The following is a 21,011-nucleotide window of genomic DNA, read 5'->3' on the forward strand; positions in this document are numbered from 1 at the left end:
GACCTACAAGATCATCGAGTCCAACCATTCCCCCAGCACTGCCAAGGCCACCACTAACCCATGTCCCCTGGTGCCACATCCACGTGGTTTTTGAACCAAGGATGGGGAATCCACCACTGCCTGGGCAAGATCACGTGGATCTTTAGGCCGGAGTGGGATGTGTTCAGGAAGGGCTGGTTGATCCTCTGTAACAGACCAGTGAAGGAAAGAGCACAATCAATGCCACTTTGAGCCTCTAGAAATCAGGATAAGCTTCAGCTCACCCCTCCTTTTCAGTGCTTAAACTGTGTCCTGGTATTAAGTACCTTGGAGTCACTCCAGGGATTACAAGGAATTGCCAGTACCTAAAGGCTTTATCAGCCCACGGTTACTAACCCAACCACAGCCACCCAACCACACTTCATAAACTTGACCATAATTCTTTTGTGCCACCCAAGGTTCCTGGATGGCAAACTGCTGGATATCAACAAGGAGTTCCAGCCCTACCTGGGGCAGGGCGGGCGAATCCTGGAGATCCGCACGCCGGACGTGGTGGCCAACGTGAAGAAGCAGGCGCAGGCCGTGGGCTACACGGAGGGAGCGCTGCTGGCCCTGGCTGTGATCATCATCCTGTGCTGCCTGCCAGCCATCCTCATCGTCATGGTCAGCTACAGGCAGTGAGTAACCTCCTCCTTCCCCCACTCCCACTGCCAGCAGCCTCCCAGCAGGGAGGTCGTGTAGCGTAGAACCGCTCCGACGCCATCCGTCCTTGCGGCGAGAGCAACGCATCATTTCATATTTATATGTTATATATATATTTATATATACTTATATACCTTATATTTTTATATTATATGTGTTTGTACGTTATCTCTTCCATGTTAGTTTCTGGTTTTCACTCCCCTCTCCCCACAAGAGTTGGCCAGTGCTCGGTGTGGTGCACGCGGGAAGCGCGTCTTGTCGGGCTTTTCTGGGGCAGGGAGCTTTTAGAACACGGCCTCAAAAGCCAGGGGTTTGAAACACAGGGGTAGTTTCAGGGCTGAATTCCATGCCAAAGGAAAAAAAAAAAAATTGAGGAGAAAGGTTCTGTCTCAATCAATGACCCAAAAATTAAACTGCGTGGCTCGATAAAATAAAGAGTCCATTTTTTTGCTTATATATTTATAATTTTTAATAAAATTATAAAATATTTATCATGTTAATGTATTTATAATATTTATAATATAATGTATTTATAATATTTCTAAATTACATTTATTTATCCTGTTTTAAAATAATATTTATAATATTTATAAATTATTTTCTAAAATATAATGTTTTCCCCCTAAAATAATCACAGTTATATATTTCCCGACCTTATTAATTGTAAATGTTTCCTGGAGGATGCCTTTTGTGCCATTTCTGTCTAAAGCAGCGGGGAGAACCTTCTTGGTATTTTCACTCACCTCTTATATTAACTTTATATTAACTTTAACTCACCTCTTATAATTGGCTGATAAACTAATTAAAGGATCAACATCACCAACAAGAATCTCCCAACTAAACTTTTTCTGGCCCTCTCATATTTTGAATCAATGCATTTGGACTACAAGGTAGATCGATTCCTACATTTATATATATATTTATTTATAGATTTTTCTTTAATTAAAGATGATACTCAGAGATACTTAATGGATTTACTAATTAATTATTATATTCACATCCCAGTTTCTCCAAAACATTTGAGTCAATGGAAAAAGACCTTTTAAAGGAGTTTGGAAGAGTTTGGGATGGCAGTGCATTCCCAAGCTTCCCTGCTTATCCCAAAATTCTGTAGAAAATTCAAGTTCAACCTCCAATTAGTTGGTTGCTGTTCCCTGAACTGCCTGTTTCTTGAAGAAATCGAAGAGCACTATTTTTCCCTGGCATCTGTTAGATTATCAAAACATCATCCATCTCTTTTAAGAGCTTTAAGGAATCTGCCCAACTTCATTTCATCAAACAAAATCTCATTTTTGCTGTCTGGAAGTGAGACTTGGAGCCAAATTTATAGCAGCCCAGTGTGAATAAAACTGTATTTTTATGAGAAATGCATCACTGAAGAGTGCCAAAGAAAATAAAAGGAATTTTAGTGTTAATAGAGGCACCAAAACTGTCCTGAGCCTTCTGGTTTGTTTTTCCATTACAGCCTTTTTTTCTCCTTTTCAAAAGGAGTTTCAGGATTTTTTCTGAAATATTTTTCTTGTAATAAAGCTGAAAATTATGCCTTTGAAATACAGAATCTAGTACAACCCTTCAGGGTACTTCTAAATAATATATTATTTACTAACACTGATCACAAATGAATGGTATCTTCTAAATAATAATAAATAATATTCCCTCACTGTTGGAAGTGTTTTCTAGACCATTCTTGAAATGTGTTAAAATGGAGAGACTGGTAAAAAAATTATTATTATTATTATTATTAATAGTAATAATAATAATAAGTGTGTCTATTTTTAATTTACAGTTAATATATATTATTTATATATTTATTATATATATATATATATATTTATATTATATTATATTATATTTATCTTATATATATTTATATATTTATATTATATTATATTACAAACTGGTATAAAAATGCTCCTGCTAAAGAAATAACATGAGAAATACTACTTTTTTCCATGTCTTACTCTGTTCCCTCTGTGAGTGTGGCAAGGAGTTGTTTTCCATAAGCCCAAAGCAGCTTTTCCCTTCTGGAATTCCCGTTTCTGCTGACTGCAGAATTGTTTCAAGGGTAGCAAAAATAGCAGCAAAACACTCTTCAGCTGTGGAAATTAGGATCCTTTAAACATGTCATTAATCCTGTAATTTGATGTATGAATTGATTAAGTAGCCTCTAGTTTATTACTCCTGTTAAATTCACTGTTTGAGACAGTTGTTGGAAACAGAATTCATTTAACCTGCCTTTTTATCTCTTTTTTTTTTTGCATAACAAAACAGATTCAAAGAGTAAGTACTTATTTCCAGCTTCATTTTTACCAGCTTGCATAGGAATACTGACAGCCTGCCAGACTTTAGTATTTAAATACATTAAATGTATATTTTTAGCCTTCAGTGAGAGTTGATTCCTATGCTCCAACTTGCTCCTGAACACTTGGTATGAGGAGTTTAAAAGTGATTTATTTTTTGTGGCTGCTCAATGTGATTTATTATTGCATTGAGGATATGGGGGTTGGGGTTATTGCTGTTTCCTGCAGAGAAAAAGGTAAATATTCCCATGTGTGTGGAATTCCACAAGCAAGTCGGGGCGTGTCAGGCAAGGAAGAGTCAGGTGTTGACCCACCTCAAAAACCAAACTCAGGTGGAGCAGTCGTGTCACCTTGATGGTGCTCCCCAAAAACACCCATGAGACACCACAGCTTGGTTTTCTACATGGAAAACAGGAATCTCTTTCATAGGAACTTGACTCCTTATAAAGAAAAAAAAAAAAAAGGCATTTTTTTCAGGAAAACTCTTAATTGAAACAGAAACTTCCCAGCCAACTCCGCTGAGAAAAAGGAGTTGAAGGTGGACAAGGGGAATGGCTTCAAGCCAACAAAGAGGAGATTTAGATGGGATATAGGGAAGGAATTCTTGGCTGGGAGGGTGGGGAGGCCCTGGTACAGGTTACCCAGAGAAGCTGTGGCTGCCCCTGGATCCCTGCAAGTGTCCAAGGCCAGGTTGGAGCAACCTGGGCTGGTGGAAGGTGTCCCTGCCCATGGCAGGGGGTGGAATGAGATGATCTTTAGGGTCCCTTCCCACCCAATCCATGCTGGGATTCTGTGATTTTATTCCTGTCTGGAGGAGCTCTGGGATTCCACCAAAACAGAACAACAGAGCTGAACAAACCAGGAAAATATAATCACTTTGGTGAAGGCAACACTCAGGGATGTTTATAAACTGCAGAAAAAAACATGGAAAACTTTCCATTTTGGGTTTATGTTGGGGTGGGGAGCGTTTCTGATGAGTCTTTCTCCTTCTCTCCGTGGCTCCCGAAGGAGGCAGGCTGAGTGTGCCAAGACTGCCAGGATCCAGATGGCTTTGCCAGCAGGGAAACCAGCCAGTGCCGCTGCCAACAACCTCTACGAGGAGCTTGGAGACAGCACCATGTGAGTATTCCTTGAGATCCATCAGTAAATCCAAGCTGGGCTAGTGGAAGGTGTCCCTGCCCATGGCAGGGGGTGGAACTGGGTGGGCTTTAAGGTCCCTCCCAACCCAAACCATCCTGGGATTCTCATTCCTGCTTGGGGTTCTCCAAGATCCACAAAAGACACAGGATGACCTTGTGAGGAGAGAAAAAGCAATTTGATCTTCTAGTAGAGGCTGGGAGGTTCTTTAACAGGTTTTAAGTGTGCAAAAAGCAGGTTTAACCACGTGGTTTCCTACGAGCAAGAGCCTGGAGCAGGTCACTGCTGCCAGGGTGAGCCAGCTTTGGATTCCTTGGCAAATCCAGCCCTAGACGTTTTCCAAAGCTGTTGACTAAACACATCCAATAGAATTCGTTACTTATAAATTCATTAATTAACTGGACACATCTGAAATGACAGAACACTGAAAATTTCTGCCCCGAAGTCCCCATTTCCTACAGTAAGAAATACTCTGTTGGGTAAAGTGTGTTGGTTTTTGGTTTTTCCTTTTCTGCTCTAAATTTAAAACTGTTTAAATATTGAACTAAAAGGAACTCTCAGAGAAGAGAAACCACTGGCAGGTCTATGAATGCATCTTTTATCTATTACATGCTCATAAAATAATAATATTGCAAGGTTGCTTACCTTTTCATGCTTCTGGAAACCTGAAGTTGATGGACTCCAACAACAATTTAACTCCCAGCATGAAAATATTCCAGGGGGGAGTAGCCAATTATTATTTGTCCCATACTGGGAGGGGTTTGTTCACGAGCTTTGCCACACTCTCTTTGTATGAAAAATCCAAGGAATGCTGAAGAGCACAGCGTTAATAAAGTTTGGAGGCAGGTAGAGAGGTGGAATTGAGGATTGCTCCGTTTTCCATCATTATTTGGTTTGCTCAGAGAGCTGGAATTCTCCAGCTGCTGAGATTGAGTTTAGAAAATGCTCCAGGGGCGTGACAGAGCTGTAACTCTTGGCCAGACAGTCTGTGCCTGGGGAATCATTCCAGAGCTTGAGCTTTTCTGGGTGAATAGAGGGAAGAAAAATTCCTGGGAGCAGGAATAGCTTCTCCTTGTTGCTGAATTCCCTCCTGTGCTGTTTGCCTCTGACAAGGGCTACACTTGGGCAGGAAGGGAGGAAAAATGGATGTTCAGCTGTGGAATATAGTGGGTTTGGACTGTGTTTGTGAGCCACAGGAGATCACATCTGTACTTCTGCACCGAGGTGCCTGCTGAGTAAAATTCACCTTTTTTTTTTTAATTTTTTTTTTTTTGCATTAAACTAAATTTCTCTTGAAATTAAAGATGTATTGCCAAATACCTGATGCTAAACCCAGAAAAAGCCTTGTTTTGCTGGGCTTTTATCTACAAAGGGTTTTTTTAATGTTTTAGTACTGCAGCATGTAGAGGCCAGTTCACAAATATGCAGTATTGACTCTGAGGCTGAGATTTATGTTAATTTTGACAAAAAAATTGATTTTATCGCACCAAAAAAAGGTGCTGCAGTTGGAATATTTTCTCTCAGATGTCTTTGCATACAGCTAAGCTATATCCACCATGCTGAGGAACTGATTAAACACAAACCAGTAAAAATCCTTAAAAGAGAACTGAAAATCCACAGGATTTTAAAGAAAAGAACACGCTTCAATAAATATAATTACAATTTTCTTTTTCCCTGTCAGTTACTTGATTTTAGGCTACGCATATAACTTAGGAAATTATTATTTGGGAAATACCTTTGATTAACATTTTGCATGAACTCTAGTCCAATATTCCCTGTCCTTAATTGTCCTAAGACAGTCATCTTTCATTTGCAGTGCTGCCTCGTGTCTTGTTTTCTTTCTTTGGTGTTTATAGCAAATGAAATGGAACTAAGCTCTTTAGTTTTAAATCTGCCTTGTCTCATAATTTTCATTTTTCTCTGTCTTTGGATACATAGGCATCAGTAAGTAAGCTTATTTCATTGTCTTAATATTTGTAGCTGGTAGAAGCACTAGTTAATTTTCCTTTCAGTGATTCCCATTCAACCTTGCAAGCTGAAACTCATATTTTATTTATCCATTGATCAGGAAAGACATTTACTGTGAAGCTTCAATATTTCCATGCTTCTTTATCCCTCTTCTTGGAAGCAGAGAGAGCAAGTGTGATTGCTGAACTTGAATGGTATTATTTCTAAAGCCAAAGAAAAGCTACCTTAAAAAAGAAAAAACAAAACCAAACCAAACCAACACTGAGTGAAGGCCCAGAGGTTTGAACTGATGGCTGGATGCAGGCAAAGCCTATTTTGTCTGTTATTTACAATTCCATGCAAGGCTGGGGCGTGTCTTTCAGTTTACAGGGATGTGCTTCCACCTGAGTTGCATCAAAATAATCCAGGAACACAAAGAGATGCAGGGTCAGCCCAGCCCGGAGAGGTGTCGTGTGGAGCCAGGAGGGAGCTGAGGAGCTTTGGAAATAATCCATTCCAGTAGCAAAAAGGTTGTGTCACCTGCATGAGCCTTCTGCTGGAGGGGTCCTTCAAGTTCACAATCACTGCTTTCTCTCGCCTCTGAATAGATGGACAGGGCTTGAATCCCCTCTGAGCTGGCTGCTTTAGGATAAAGGATTAGTTTAGGGGCTCTGGGGAACAGCACAACAAGGACATGGAGCTGCTGGAACCAGTCCAGAGGAGGCCCCAAGAGGATCAGAGGGCTGGAGCAGCTCTGCTGGGAGGAAAGGCTGGGAGAGCTGGGATTGTTCAGCCTGGAGAGGAGAAGCTTTGGGGTGACCTGATTGTGGCCTGAAGGGGCCTGAGGGAACCAACAGGAAAGATGGAGAGAGACTATTTCCAAGGGCCTGGAGTGCCAGGACAAGGGGGAATGGCTTCTCCCTGACAGAAAGTAGGTTTGGATTAGATATTGGGAAGGAATTGTTCCCTGTGAGGGTGGGGAGGCCCTGGCACAGGTTGCCCAGAGAAGCTGGGGCTGCCCCCTGGATCCCTGGATGTCCAGCCAGGTTGGAAGGGTTGGAAGCAACCTGGGGAGTGGAGGCTTGTGTCCCTGCCCATGGCAGGGGGTGAGACTGGATGAGCTTTGAGGTTCCTTCCAGCCCAAACCATTCTGGGATTCAGTGATTAGTGTGAAGTTAATTATGTTTCATACAGTTCTGTTCTGCCCAGAGACAAACCTTAGGCACACTGAATTTTGGCAAACTGCAGTGCCTGGGGGGAATTTATGCACTGATATAATCCTTCCTGGAGCTTTGCTGGGTGTTATTTGGAAATGGGAGTGTGATCCCTGTTCTTTGTGCAGGCATTCTGGTCCTTCTTTGGTCCCTGGGACCATTAGGGAGCTGCGGGTTCCCTGTCTGGGTGATCCCCCACTGAAAACAGGAAACAAAATTTAAGAACCAAATATGTTTCATTACTAAATACAGGCTTTCAGGGGACTTTTACATATTAAATAACTTAGAGGAAACTTAATCTCTCTTAATTAACCCCTATCCAGTGTCTAGTCACTTAAATTTCTCTTCCAGTTTTGCTAGGGAATATTTAAGCACCAGAGTTAATTTTCCATTAATTATTTAGTTATATTTTCTGAGACATGACACACCACCACCAAAAATAATGGAACAATGTGACCAGCAGGCCTAAAAGTTCATCTTCCAACATTCACATCATCTTTTTGGAGTAGGTGTCCTCTGGAAGCCTGGTTGAATAAGGGGTTTGGTTTTAGCTCTGTGTGACACAGACCCAAATCTTAAATTTCTCACAGGTTGAGGGGAAAATAAATTTTGTTTCAGCCTGAGGTGAACAGTGTTTAAAATAGGGCTCCCAGGGTACTTTTCTAGCAGACAGTGCGGAGATATTGATTTTTAGAATGCTGTTTATTTTAAAATCTGCTCAGAAGTTTGCGGTATTGAAAATATTTGAGAAAAGTAGTTAATGAGGCACTGGGAGGTGAGAGATGAAGTCCAAAAAGTGGTGAGACCTCCCACTCTTGGTGTAGAAATTCGATGTAACCCACCTGCAGGGGCTTTTCATTGGGTTTATCGTGGTGAAGAGATGAAATTTGTACCCGTGTTGATACTTCTGTGATGTTTTGTGTCTCTGGGGAGATGGGGTCCAGTATTGACTGATCATTTTGAAACCTAAGAGGTGGGTTTTTTTTAACAAGAGGTCGACTTATTTTTGTACCTATCGAGTAGCTGAGCAACTTTAAATTAAAACAAGTAGTAAGCTTGTTTTAATTTCTCTTCCTTCCCCCTTAAAGAAGATGCAAAAGTAAATGTCTTGCCCAGTAGCCCAGTGAATGTGCTCTTTCTGTTGGGTAGCAGTAGTTTGCTAGAAGTAATTGAATGGCTCTGATTCATATCATGAGTTCTTTTTTTTCTCTCTCTCATGAGTATCTGTGTCCATGCATGTTTCCTCACATGTGATTATCTTCTTTTCTTTCAAGTCTTTTTCTTCTCTACCATTTCCAACAAAGCAGGGGAAAAAAGTCAAAGTCAGTCTTAGAAGAAGGAGACCGTCAGAGAGTTATAAGCAGCTTTGCTTCCCGTGCTATTGAGGCTCACAAGCAATCCAATATCAATGGATCACTGAACAATAACCTCCCCAAATCCTCAAGTAACATTACTTTTTTATCTGATGAGAACCCATTAACCACTCAGAACCCGCTGTATGTGGAAGGTCTCCCTCAGAGTCCCACTGCTGCCGGGTCTCTACGGAAAAGGAACGATACTCTTGATACTCTTTCTCCTTCAAGACTGGCCCTGAGAGAGGCCTCCCTGGGGGGCAGTCACCGGGCGTGGACGGTGCCCACTCACCTCACCAGGAGGCACACGCCTGGTTCTCTGAGCAGGCCGGTTATCATGGACCCCATCCAGTGGCAGCAGGAGAGACTCAAAGCCAGGAAGGAAGGAGCTGCCAGTCAGGAGAGCAGTGTTGATGTTAGCAGTCCACTCTTTCAAAGACTGAGTGGCCCCAAGCTGACCGTGAAGGAGAAGGCCAGGCAGTTTGAGCAGCAGGCCTTGCAGGAGATGAAGCAGGTGAAATCTCCTGACGTGAAATCCAGGCGATCGCCGACGCACAGCGGCACCGTCCACGAGGGAGAGAACGCCCCAGAGCAGTCTCCTAAAAGTGTGGTTGCTTCTCCTTGCCTTCACCCTTCTCCTCAGTCCTCTCCAACACCTTGTGCTGAAGTAGCTGAAGCGGAGGCCTCCGTGGTCCCCTCTGTGATCATCACTCACCACGACTCTCCTGAAGAACATTCTCCTCCTCCGACCCGCAAACCAACTCCTCCGTCTTCTAGGATAAAGAAACCAGTTTGCCAAAGTTTTCTAGCTCCTCAGACCAAAGAAGTCATAGCAAGCATTCCAGATCCACCTAAAATTCCCCCCCCGCCCCCACCACAGCTGCCACCTCCACTGCCACCGCCTCCTCCATCCCCTCCTCTGTTGCCACCACATCCTCCTCCTCCTCCTCCGCTCGCAGTTTCTCTTCCTTCTTCTATTTCTTCTTCTTCTTCACCCCCTCTTAGCCCCCGGCTGCTGTCCCCTGCCAAGCCTCCCAGCTCCCCTGCCAAACAGCCAGCTGTCCCCCCGCCGGCCGCAGTGCCAGAGCCTCCCCCTCGCCGGGAGCTCAAAGGGATTCTTAAGAACATTCAGAATTTAGCTGCCATCGAGAAGTCGGTGGCCAACATGTACAGCCAAATAGACAAGAACCACCTGCTGCCCAAGCACGTCTCCCGGCTCAAAGCGGCCGCGCCCCCGGAGCCGCCGACTCCGGAACCCGCGGCCGAGCACAACCAGCAGAACGGGAACTTGAGCTGCGTTGTGGAGGAGCTGGAGCAGCGCTTCCCCTCCCAGTCAACGGCACTGTGACGCTCCCAGTTGGATGTTTTCTGCATGGGACCTTTTGACTCTAATGCAGCACACGGTGTCTGCCTCAGACTCTCCGGCAATCCCGACTTTTCCCCTTTCCCCGCCGCGTATCACGACTTTTCCACCGCTAATCCCCAGCTGAGAGACCTTGTCCTTCCTGTCCGCTCGGAAATTTGTAATGTATCCTGTAAACCTACAAGTTGTTTTCTCAGAACTACATCTTGCTGTTCTGCCACGTTGGTTCTCTGTTTACTGAAAATTCCTGGGGGAAGCTGTCCATTTTTCCCCCAGGATTGGTCCCGGCCGGCAGCGGGCTCGGCGCTGCTTCACGTCAAGCAGCTCTCACTGTAGGTAATATCAGTAAGATTTTGCTGGAACCTCTTGCTTTGCCCACAAAATGTGCCACCTGGAAGGAACCTCCTGCCATGTGTTGGGTGTCAAAGCAGGCTCAGCCACGGTGAGCCGGGGTATTGGACGGGGCCTGGAGCAACCTGGGCTAGTGAAAGGTGTCCCTGCCCATGGCAGGGAGGGGAATGAGCTGATCTTTAAGATCCCTTCCAAGCATTCTATAATTCCGTGCTGCATCTTGGTATTCCACGAGCGATGACACTCCGCTCACACGCTTTGGGGCAGCTCCAGGCAGAAGAAGGGCTTTGTCTTGATTTCTCAGCAAACCTGGTTGTCTCCCCTCCTGTTACCCATGTTCTGCCTTCCATTTGTTTTTGTTTTTTTTTTACATTGTAACTGCATGTTGAAAGTTTTTATTTTGTAAATTCCTTTCGTGTACAAACAATTTGTCGGTTTGTTTTTTATTTTGCATGTGCATGTTGTTGAACGTTCACTCTAGTGAGCTTTACAGCTGAAACATCTCACCTGAAACTGTAATAAAGTCACTCTGATTAGTGTCACCAAGTACTTGTAAAAATCCATGGAATATGGATTTACTTACTGGCTTTTTTGCTCACAGTCATCTAAATCAGATCTTTACAATAAAGATGTCAATTATAATTACATAGATAAATAAATTAGCTTGTCCCTTGAAAAAAAAGAGAAAAAAAAAGGTAAGTAAAAGCAGTTTGGGCATTTGAATGTTTGGTCCAACTTGCAAGTTTTCTTTTAGTCCTTTGCCAAAATCTAAAATATTTGCATTTAACATGGCGACTTCTAAAAAACACACTGGGAAAGCCAGTTACATAAAGGAGCAAAACTAAACCCCCAGTTCACTAACAAGTGTCGTAATTCTGAGCAAAAAGGTAATGAATTCTTTCTCAGACTGCTTAGAGCCACTCAGCATTTCCATGGTGCTTGGCTTTGTCTCTTGTCTCTTGTTTGTTTGTTTTAAATCTGCAGTTAGGACATGTGTGGAGGCCTCAGGCTCAAACTGCTGAAGGTAGTTTCTCTTTCTTTGTCCCAGAGCCAAACTCCATGAATTACATCCCAGCTGATACATTAGAATTTTTCTTTACAATCCTCCTGCTGGGCAGACTGTAGTTGCAAGGTATGTGTGTAGTAGCTGAATGTGTGAGGGGAAGGATTGTCCTCATCACCTTGTTTTTGCTGGGAGAGAATCTCTCTCATTTATAGGATGTGCAGAGATGAGCACGAGAAATTATTGGGCTACACACATTCAGGGTGGATCAACCCAAAAATTTGAATTTAAGTACCCAAACCCCACTTTAGAGCTCACAGACCCCTAACAGATACTGTTGAGCAGATCACTGGTGAAATATTAGACAAATAGGGCCTCGTTTTGTGGTGTGCAGCAAAAGTGCAGGTGTTCAGTCATCCACAGTATAAACCCCACAAAGGTTTTATATGGCTACAATTATTTGGGGTGTTCCTAAGCACAAAGAGTGGACATCACACAGGAGCTCCATTTTAAACATGTATTTCACTATATGAGAAGAGTCTGGGAGGGGGTCATGGCAATCAGCTCTTCACTGATGAGGAACACCTACTTTCTCATTCTGGAAAGCTAAGTTGCAAAGTTTACAAAAACTAGTTTTATTTCCATATGATGCAGCCTTTGTTCTCCTGTTGTGGTTTTTTTTTTGGTTGGTTGGTTTTTTGGGTTTTTTTAATAGCCCTTGTTAAAAAATAATTCTATTAGACCAGGAAAGAAGCTGTACCAGGGAAGTTCTGCCCCCTGAGGTGTCTGAGTGCTGAAGGGGGAATGGTTTTCAACCAGAAGAGGAGAGTTTTAGATTAGATGTTGGGAAGGAATTGTTCCCTGTGAGGGTGGGGAGGCCCTGGCACAGGTTGCCCAGAGAAGCTGTGGCTGCCCCTGGATCCCTGGAAGTGTCCAAGGCCTAGGTTGGATGGGGCTTGGAGCGGAGAAACAACCTGGGCTAGTGGAAGGTGTCCCTGCCCATGGCAGGGGGTGGAATGAGATGATCTTTAAGGTCCCTTCCAACCCAAACCATTCCAGGATTCCACGGTACTGCAGCTCTACAAAGTATTAGAACCAATATAGTAGTCGGTAACAAGTTGAGAATATATAATGATATATATATTTATATGTATAATTTACCCCTTATTAGCTTGTCTGATCTGGTCAATTAGGGTCCAGCATGACCCTGGATATACCTCTTATCCTTTAATCATCAATGTGACAGGGCCAAGGTCTGAGCAGGAGCAGAGGTGCCATCAGTGGGAAGCTCTTCCCTGCAGAGCTGGAATGGAGCCACAGTGTGAGCCTACTCACCTCCTTCCAGAGCTGTTCTACCTCAGTTCCAACTAGGAACTGCAGGAAACCTCCCTTTTAAGAGGCAGGGCAAATGGATAAGTAGCTGTCTCCTCTGAGTAGCATCAGTAGTGTTTGGGGGTTGTGATTTTTTGGTTATGAGGTAGGAAAGGCCTGCTGGGGCCCCAGGAATGGGGGAAATGTTGCTTTGGGCAAATCACAGTTCTTTAACCATTTTTAGGAGCGAAAGGTTGGCACATTTATACATATGAATTCATTCTTGTTTCTCTCTCATACTGAGTGCCAGCACTGTCCTATTATCCTACATCCTTACAGGCACCATGGCCTTGCTTCCCACTTCCCCCTGAACATTTCTCTCTGACTGACTGCGGGGAAGCCTGGCTGATAATGTTTATCCAGAAACAATTCCTCCCTCTGTGGAGAGCTTTAATTCCTTCCTGGAAACAGATGGTGTTGTTTTGGCCTTTGCCTTTCTGTCACAGTAGATCCTTGTGCTGTATTGAGTGAAAGGGTATTTTATGCCTTTTGAGCATTTTTTTTTCTCCTAATCGTGGCCACACAAAACTCTTAGAGAAGTATCAGCATCTCAAAACCCAGTGTGGTGCTTTTTTTTAAGAAAGCTGAGTTCCAAATTTAATTAGAATTACTTATATTATGCTTTTAATCTGCAATATAATGACTATCTGAGAGCAATTAAGAGCAATAAGCTTCTCCTCAGACCTTCTTTCTCTGAAGATTGTTGTAGGCAATATAGAAACTAAAAACAGCGTTCCTCAAGCGGGCTTTGAAAAGCCACAGATCATCTTCTGATGATAAATCTTCATTTCAGTTGTTCATTAGTTTTATATTATACAGGTGACAGCGTTAATTTAATGCTGATATTCAATTCCATGTGCTGAATATTAATAGGAAACTTTAGAGATGGTGATATTAAAGAATTAAAAGGACTTCTACTCTGTTCTTTATTAGTTACTCGGTGTAATTAGAGACTTCCCCTAGAGTGCTGTTTGTGTACTAGGCTAAGCCTAACATAAATTTGAGCATTTACCCTTTCCTTCTTAAAAAATGTAATAAAAATAATCCAGCCTTATCCCTAAGAATAATGCCAAGGCCTAAAAGACCAAAACAATTCTAATTTTCCGACACAAAATGTGAAAATAGAGAACTTGGTAGACATAAGTGCATTTGTCATGCCCCGGAATGGCTCCAAGAAAATGAATTAAAACAACAACAAATTCCCAATAAGATCAGAAGCACAAAGCCTGTGGCAAAATTGCAGAAAAAAAAAAAAGATAGCAGAAAAAAACCCAAAAACATTTAACTCCCCCCTGCTGAGCAAATGTTAGGAAGTGAGTAATTTTAATAACAATGTTGGTACAAGGAATTAGTAATAGAAGCTGCAGGGCAATTCCCAACAAGTCCTGAGTGGATATGGGAAGTCCAGGAGTAGAAGAGAAGTTGTTTCACTGCCTGAACAGATGTGGGAGGTAACAGAGTCTCCCTGGGGATGGTCTCTGTAGGTCTCTGGGACAGCAGGGAAGGCAGGACCTCCCAACCCCCTGTTTCCATTTGTGATCTAAAGCAAGGAAAGCTCCCAAAGCTTCCCAGCCTTTCTCATGCAACGATCCCTGTGGCCAGAGCCAACCCAAAGAAAAACGTATTTGGTATTATAGATACGGATTTCTTTTCATGCCAGTTCTATTTGCATTCTCTTTTCACCTCTCCCCAGCAAGAATGGCCATGTGCATCTTTGTGCAGGTTCACAGAATTCTACTAACTGTTTTTTTTTCTTTTTCTGACTTCTAGGCGAGGATATGCACAGCAAGAGGTGAGGCTGCACCTGATCACCTTTAAAATATTCATTACAGCAGCATGATTGTCCCACACAGTCTGAGCATGGGCAGCAGGTCCAGGGAGGGGATTCTGCCCCTCTGCTCTGCCCTGGTGAGGCCCCACCCGGGTCACTGTGCACAGTTCTGGTGTCCCAGCATCACAAGGACATGGAATTGCTGGAGCAAGTCCAGAGGAGGCCACCAAGTTGCTGAGGGGGCTGGAGCACCTCCCCTGTGGAGACAGGCTGGGAGAGCTGGGAATGTTCAGCCTGGAGAGGAGAAGGTTGTGGGGAGACCTCACAGCACCTTCCAGGGTCTGAAGGGGCCACAGGGAAGCCAGAGAGGGGCTGTTCATCAGGAACTGGAGTGACAGGACAAGGGGGAATGGCTTCAAACTGACAGAGGGGAAATTTAGGTTGCATATTGGGAAGGAATTGTTGGCTGGGAGGGTGGGGAGGCCCTGGCACAGGTTGCCCAGAGAAGCTGTGGCTGCCCCTGGATCCCTGGAAGTGTCCAAGGCCAGGTTGGACGGGGCTTGGAGCAACCTGGGCTAGTGGAAGGTGTCCCTGCCCATGGCAGGGGGTGGAATGAGATGATCTTTAAGATCCCTTCCAACCCAAACCATTCCATGATTCACTGTTGGGAAACTCCTGGCAACTGAATGCTTTGGATACCAGAAATATAAAGTGAATCAAAAAATTGATGAGATGCAAATTCCCTGGGGGCTGATATCCCACATGGCACAGGTGTGAGTGACATCCAAGCTGGAAGATTGCTGTTTAACAAGGTGCCAGAAGCAGTTTCCCAAGGAATTCCCTCCACGCTTGCTGTGTTTTCCAAAGTCACACCTAATCCTCTTCTAAGAGTCAGGAACTGGGCTACTCACACCTCCCCTGCAGCTCAGTGGGCTCTGTTGCTCTTGCAGCAGCATTTTCTTCAACAATGAATAACAGAGAGAAGAGTTTCCTTCAGAAAAATCTCATTTAATGACTGGCAAGATCCCCAAAAATACATTTCTGTCATAAAGGTTGATATTTACTGATTTTCTTCCTCCCTTTGCAGAGCTGGTTTGTGTCCCTTAATTCAGTTACAGAATTTAGTCCTCTTGGTCTCTGATAGAAGTCCTTGAGTTAAATATTTTAGAGAATCACCCCACGAACTGGGGATTTGAGTTTATATTTAGGCAAAGGAAATGGTGAACTGTAAAGGGATTTTAGTACATGAGGTGCTTGGCAGTGTTCTCACAGGGAGGATCTAGTGACTGCCATAAAAAAACCTCTGAAGGACCCATGGTTTTAGCATTTATTTCCATTCTTAAACCCCAAAGACCTGCACTGTAATTCTTACTGCCTAATTAACCCCTTTCTCATTTTCTTTTGTAGCAACAGCAGTTGCTGAGACCTTCTCTTCTCAGACCAGAGGTATCACTATTTTTCATTTTTTTATTATTATTTTCTAAGTTTTTAAATGGCTTTTACATCATTTCCTGATAAAAACCTGTCTGTCTCAGGTAATTTTTCCCCCTGGCTCTTAGAGAAAAAGGAAAGCTCTGGCATTGTAACCCTATTTATGTTATTTTAATTAAATATCCTAAATTTACTGCATCTTGGTATTTTCAAGGCCAGGTTGGACGGGGCTTGGAGCAACCTGGGCTAGTGGAAGGTGTCCCTGCCCATGGCAGGGGGTTGGAACTGGATGAGCTTTACTGTCCCTTCCAACCCAAAGCACTCTGGGATTCTGTGGTTTTCCCCATGAGCAACCCTTTCTGTTTCAAACCTTTCAGACCCAGAGCTGTTTCCACAATAAGCAGCAGAGCAAATGGGAGATGTTGCTATGGTGTGATACAGAATAGGGATGGTTTGTGCAGTCATTAGAAGTAATTACATCATAAGTAATAATAATATTGGCAATTGCATTTGTGCCTTTTTCATCAGACATCGCTGTGTTTGGCTGTTTGCACTCACTCAGTGTTTCTCTTTTACAGGAGCTGAGTATGGAGTCTGGAATTGATCCAGGGCAGGAATACTATGGGCAAGATTACTACAGTTATGAGCATGGGTATATTTTCATTTTCCCTATTTATTTCTGAAAATGCTGCTTTTCCAAGTTGGTGATGTTTATTATTATCAGGAGGCTTTTCTTCACCTCAGGATTACTTTAATCTTTGTGTCCACAAAAGCATGCACTGACAAGAAAACTCTTTCCAGAAGTTAAGGGGGTGCTTGATAACTCCTTGCTTCTTTAGCAATCTCATTATTCCACTTGCAGAGCGTGCTCCCATCTCTCACGCTGCTTTTACATTTGTGCTTTGGTTATTTCGTGTTTTTCTGCTGTCTTGGAGATTAATTCCCATCACCTCTTCCCCTTCTGAGTTCAGGGATTAATCCTCTCTGCTCTCTGTTCCCAGCCAGCATCTGGCCTTTTAAATTTCCCTCGAAAAACATCAGCCTGCCTTGTTCTGATAAAGCCCATTTGACTGCAATCACCTCAGGGGTGCTGGCCTTACAAGGGATTCTCCAGAACTGATCCCAGGGGACCTGCTTTTTCACTCCACAGTTATAAAAAAGATCCCCCAAGAAATCAGGTGGATGGAAGGAAGGTCATTGCACTTGGGGGATTCTTGACTGATCCCAGAGACCTCACCATTCAGGTCTGGTCATAACAACTTGTGGCCAGTTGGAATAAAAAGAGGTTTGGGAGTGTGTTGCCACTAAGGAAAAAGGAATAATTATCTTCTCGAGGTAGAGAGAAAGGAGAGGATAGAAATTTTCATCCCTTTGGGATGTGAGCATGTGCACATCGACAGCCAGGCCAGGGAGGGGATTGTCCCACTCTGCTCTGACCTGGGGCGGCCTCACCTCAAATATTGGGGCAGTTTGGGGCACCCCAATATAAGAAAGATATTGAGCCATTAGAGAGTGTCCAGAGGAGGCAACAAGGATGGGGAAGGGCCTTGGTTTGAAGCTGTGTGAGGACACTGAGGGCACTTGGTGTGTTCAGCTGGAGCAGAGGAGACTAAGGGGAGACCTCAGTGCAGTTCCACCTCCCTGGGCAGGGACTGAGCTCTGCTCTGGGGGGACCAGGGACAGCACCCAGGGAATGGCTGGAGCTGTGCCAGGGCAGGGTCAGGTTGGATCTCAGGGAAAGGTTCTTCCCCCAGAAGCTGGTTGGGCACTGACCAGGCTCCCCAGGGCAGTGGGCACTGGAGCTCCAGGAGGGTTTGGCTGATCCTCTGGGGCACAGGGGGTGACTCTTGGGGATGGGGCTGTGCAGGGCTGAGGGTTGGACTGGATGATCCTCGTGGGTCCCTCCCAGCTCAGCTGGTTCTGTGATGTGTGATTCATTGCTGTGTGGTGGGCCATGGCTGTGCTGGTGCTCACGAGGTGTCCCTGGCAGGTACGAGCTGCCGCAGTACGGGAGCCGCCGCCGGCTGCTGTCCCCGGCGGGGATGTACGACGAGTACGGGGAGGTGGTGGTGGAGAGCGACGGTGGCTACTACTACAGTCCCCATGGACCCACAGCTGAAGAGGTGAGAGGCTCTGGGGTGCTGAGCCTGCCTCTGCAGCAGGATGAAGCACCACCAAACCGTGTCAGATGTGTGTTATTATTGATTAGACCGACGTTCTTCACAGACCAGATAAGCGTCTCTGCCTTGCTGATGATCCCTAAAAGTTTGTGTCAGCACCTCTTTCCCTTCTCCTAGAAACAGAAAGGAATTGCCAAGTTTCTTTGACTATCCACATCTATTTTTTCCCCTCAATGCAGATTTTCAGTTCAAAGAAAAATCCACGTAGCCTTAGGTAATTCCATTTTATATCGTTAACCAAATGAGGGGACCTTCTGATGTGTGAAGGGGCTACAGGGAAGCTGGAGAGGGACTGTTCATTGGGAACTGGAGTGACAGGACAAGGGGGAATGGCTTCAAACTGAAAGAGGGGAAATTTAGGTTGGATATTGGGAAGAAATTGTTGGCTGTGAGGGTGGGGAGGCCCTGGCACAGGTTGCCCAGAGAAGCTGTGGCTGCCCCTGGATCCCTGGAAGTGTCCAAGGCCAGGTTGGACAGGGCTTGGAGCAACCTGGGCTAGTGGAACTGGATGATATTTAAGGTCCAACCCAAACCATTCTGTGTTTCAATGATTCTGATACTAATATTCCTCCTAAAACTGATGACTCCACTGAGCAAAGCACTACCTGAACTCATTATCGTAAATTTCACAACTGAATGTAAAAAAAATTTGAAATGTCAGTGGCAACAAGAAGAAAGTGGAAGTAAAGATTCCTTTAAAAAAATAATCTAATTTTCATGAATCCTAGACTCTTAATCCATTATTAAATGAGAAGAAATAACATTCCTGAGCCAGTATTTTTCCCTGTTGCAGAGTAAGTTAGTTGTGCACTTGCAGCCTATTCTACAAGTAAAACTTTCCTCATAACTTTGGTAAAAAAAACCCATTCTGTAACAGGTAAGTTAGTTTTGCTGCTGAGAAAAAAATGGTGTGTTTGTTCCTACTGACTTATTTTAGGGTACAGGCTTTTGCTGTAACTGTCTTTCAGATGGTAATCAATTCATTTTCGTGATTTGCAGGGGATGAGTCAAGTCAGAGGTGCTCCGAGCAGAGGGATAAGCCAGGCAGCAGGGGCTCAAATAGCAGCTAGACCTTTAGGTGGTGGGATGGACCCAAGGCGTGGTCCTGGACTGTACAGGACCAGCCAGGGCAAAAGGAGGCTGAAAGCAGTGATGCATGTGAGTCGTGTGGCAGTCAGTGCTCACAAACCGGTGGGAAGAGCCGAGTCCGCTCGTTCCCGATGGAAGAAAGCAAAGATATTCCCGATGATCCTGCAGAAAGTGAAGGGCAGCAGGAAGGATTCCAGCTATGCCAAGCTGATGTCGGCTCGCCAAGCAGAGGGAGACAAAAGCATGATCATCAGGGGAAGCTACTTCCAGAAATCCACAGATGACAGACCTTCCATGAGGAAGCTGAATCACGTGTTAAAGCGTATCAGCGTCTCCAGGAAACTTCAGGAGCCCCTTGGCAAGGATTTGGCACGTAGAGAGGAGGAGTCTGAAAGAGAGGAAGCAAAATCAGGGGTTTCAATAAGTATCACAGCAGAGAGTGAGCAGGAGGACAGTGACTATGAGAAGAAGAAGAAGAGAAGGAGACACACCTCAGATGAGTCATCTGAGAAGAGCAGCAGCTCCGGCTCGGAGTCGGAAGACAAAGACTACTTGAAAATAACTCTGGACCAAGATGAAGCCACAGAAAGCACCGTGGACTCGGATGAAGAAACTGGGCAGGATTTGGGGGATTCTGAGGACGACTCTGAGTCCAGCTCCAGCAGTGAATCGGAGGAGGACTCATCTGAAGAGGACGATGACGAGGAAGACTCGGACAGCGATGAGGATAGCAGCCTGTCAAAGAGCTCATCCACACGAAGTTCCTACAGCAGATCAGGGACCAGCGAGTCCAGCAGCCTCAGAAGCACTGAAATGTCCAGTATAAAAAGCAGGGGAGGGAGCTCTCATGGCAGAGCGAGACACTCCAGCCAGAAATCCAGCGGCTCTACTGCATCGGGCAGTGACAGGGACACGAGCTACAGGAAAACTTCAGGATCCAGCTACAAGAGCAAAACCTCCTCCGCCAGCGTGGGGATAGAAGACACCATAGAAGAGGTGTCAGAAGAAGAGGAAGAAGCAGATGAGACAGCAGATAGTTCAAGCAAGGCAGCTTCTAAAACATCTGCAAAACCTGGAGAGGGCAAGAAAGGGAAATCAGCTGTCAGTGGTGAGGAGAGCGAGGAGGAGAGCGCAGAAGAGGCTGACACAGGTGGTAGTGACAGGGAGGAAACTCTCAGTAAGAACGGATCTTCTGGCCTAGAAAGTGAAATGAGTGGGATTTCCAAAGGTCCCAACGTGAAAAGAGTGAAAAAGGGAAAAAAGGTGTCCCAGGAACAGAGTCAGTCTCAGTCAGGTGAGAGCCTGGAGACTGGAGTCACGGAGTCGGAGGCCGCGGGGGATTCCACGTCCTTCTAAAGAGGAGTGACAGTAGGTGCATGGTTTGCAGTGAGGAGTGGGTTTGTTTGCTGTGCCTTCTGTGTGGTCTTTCTGCTGACTAGAGATAGCCAAAGAGAAAAGGGCAAAGCTTATTGATTCAGCTTTTGACTGTCTTAAGGCTGGAACTGTAGAAAACCAAACTGTCTGAGAGGAATATACATGTTTTAGATAGATAGAGATATATATATATACACACACACACACTATATATAAACACTTAGTGATTCACGGTGGATAAAGATTAACTTCCCTGGAGCAATGGCAGGAAGAAGTGCTTTATTTTCCTGCTGATTTCCATAATATAGGTGAAGATGCATTGTGATGGTTCTTGGGTTTATTCCTTTTGCATCACACACGTCATGGAGCAAAGGAAGGTCGTGTTCTGCAGTGGCTGTGACGGAGCTCACCGAACCTGAGGGCACAAACCCCGTGTTCGTGCATGGG

At 44.6% G+C, this 21,011-nt stretch overlaps 1 protein-coding gene across 1 annotated transcript in view; it reads left to right on the forward strand.

Annotated features, from left to right (window-relative positions):
• Nucleotides 1-20,546, forward strand: part of PCDH15 (protocadherin related 15) — a 217,673-nt gene extending 197,127 nt beyond the window's left edge. Inside the window, exons 26-33 of the mRNA XM_029962595.1 lie at nt 438-656; nt 2,953-2,961; nt 3,990-4,100; nt 14,490-14,511; nt 15,898-15,936; nt 16,500-16,573; nt 17,912-18,044; nt 19,101-20,546. Of these exons, the coding sequence (XP_029818455.1) occupies nt 438-656; nt 2,953-2,961; nt 3,990-4,100; nt 14,490-14,511; nt 15,898-15,936; nt 16,500-16,573; nt 17,912-18,044; nt 19,101-20,546 (2,053 nt within the window). The remainder of the gene's footprint in view (nt 1-437; nt 657-2,952; nt 2,962-3,989; nt 4,101-14,489; nt 14,512-15,897; nt 15,937-16,499; nt 16,574-17,911; nt 18,045-19,100) is intronic.
• Nucleotides 20,547-21,011: the final 465 nt, after the last annotated feature.

The sequence above is a fragment of the Manacus vitellinus genome, unplaced genomic scaffold (genome assembly GCF_001715985.3).
Source record: "Manacus vitellinus isolate BGI_N305 unplaced genomic scaffold, ASM171598v3 scaffold_48_pilon, whole genome shotgun sequence".
Taxonomy (NCBI): Eukaryota; Metazoa; Chordata; class Aves; order Passeriformes; family Pipridae; genus Manacus; species Manacus vitellinus.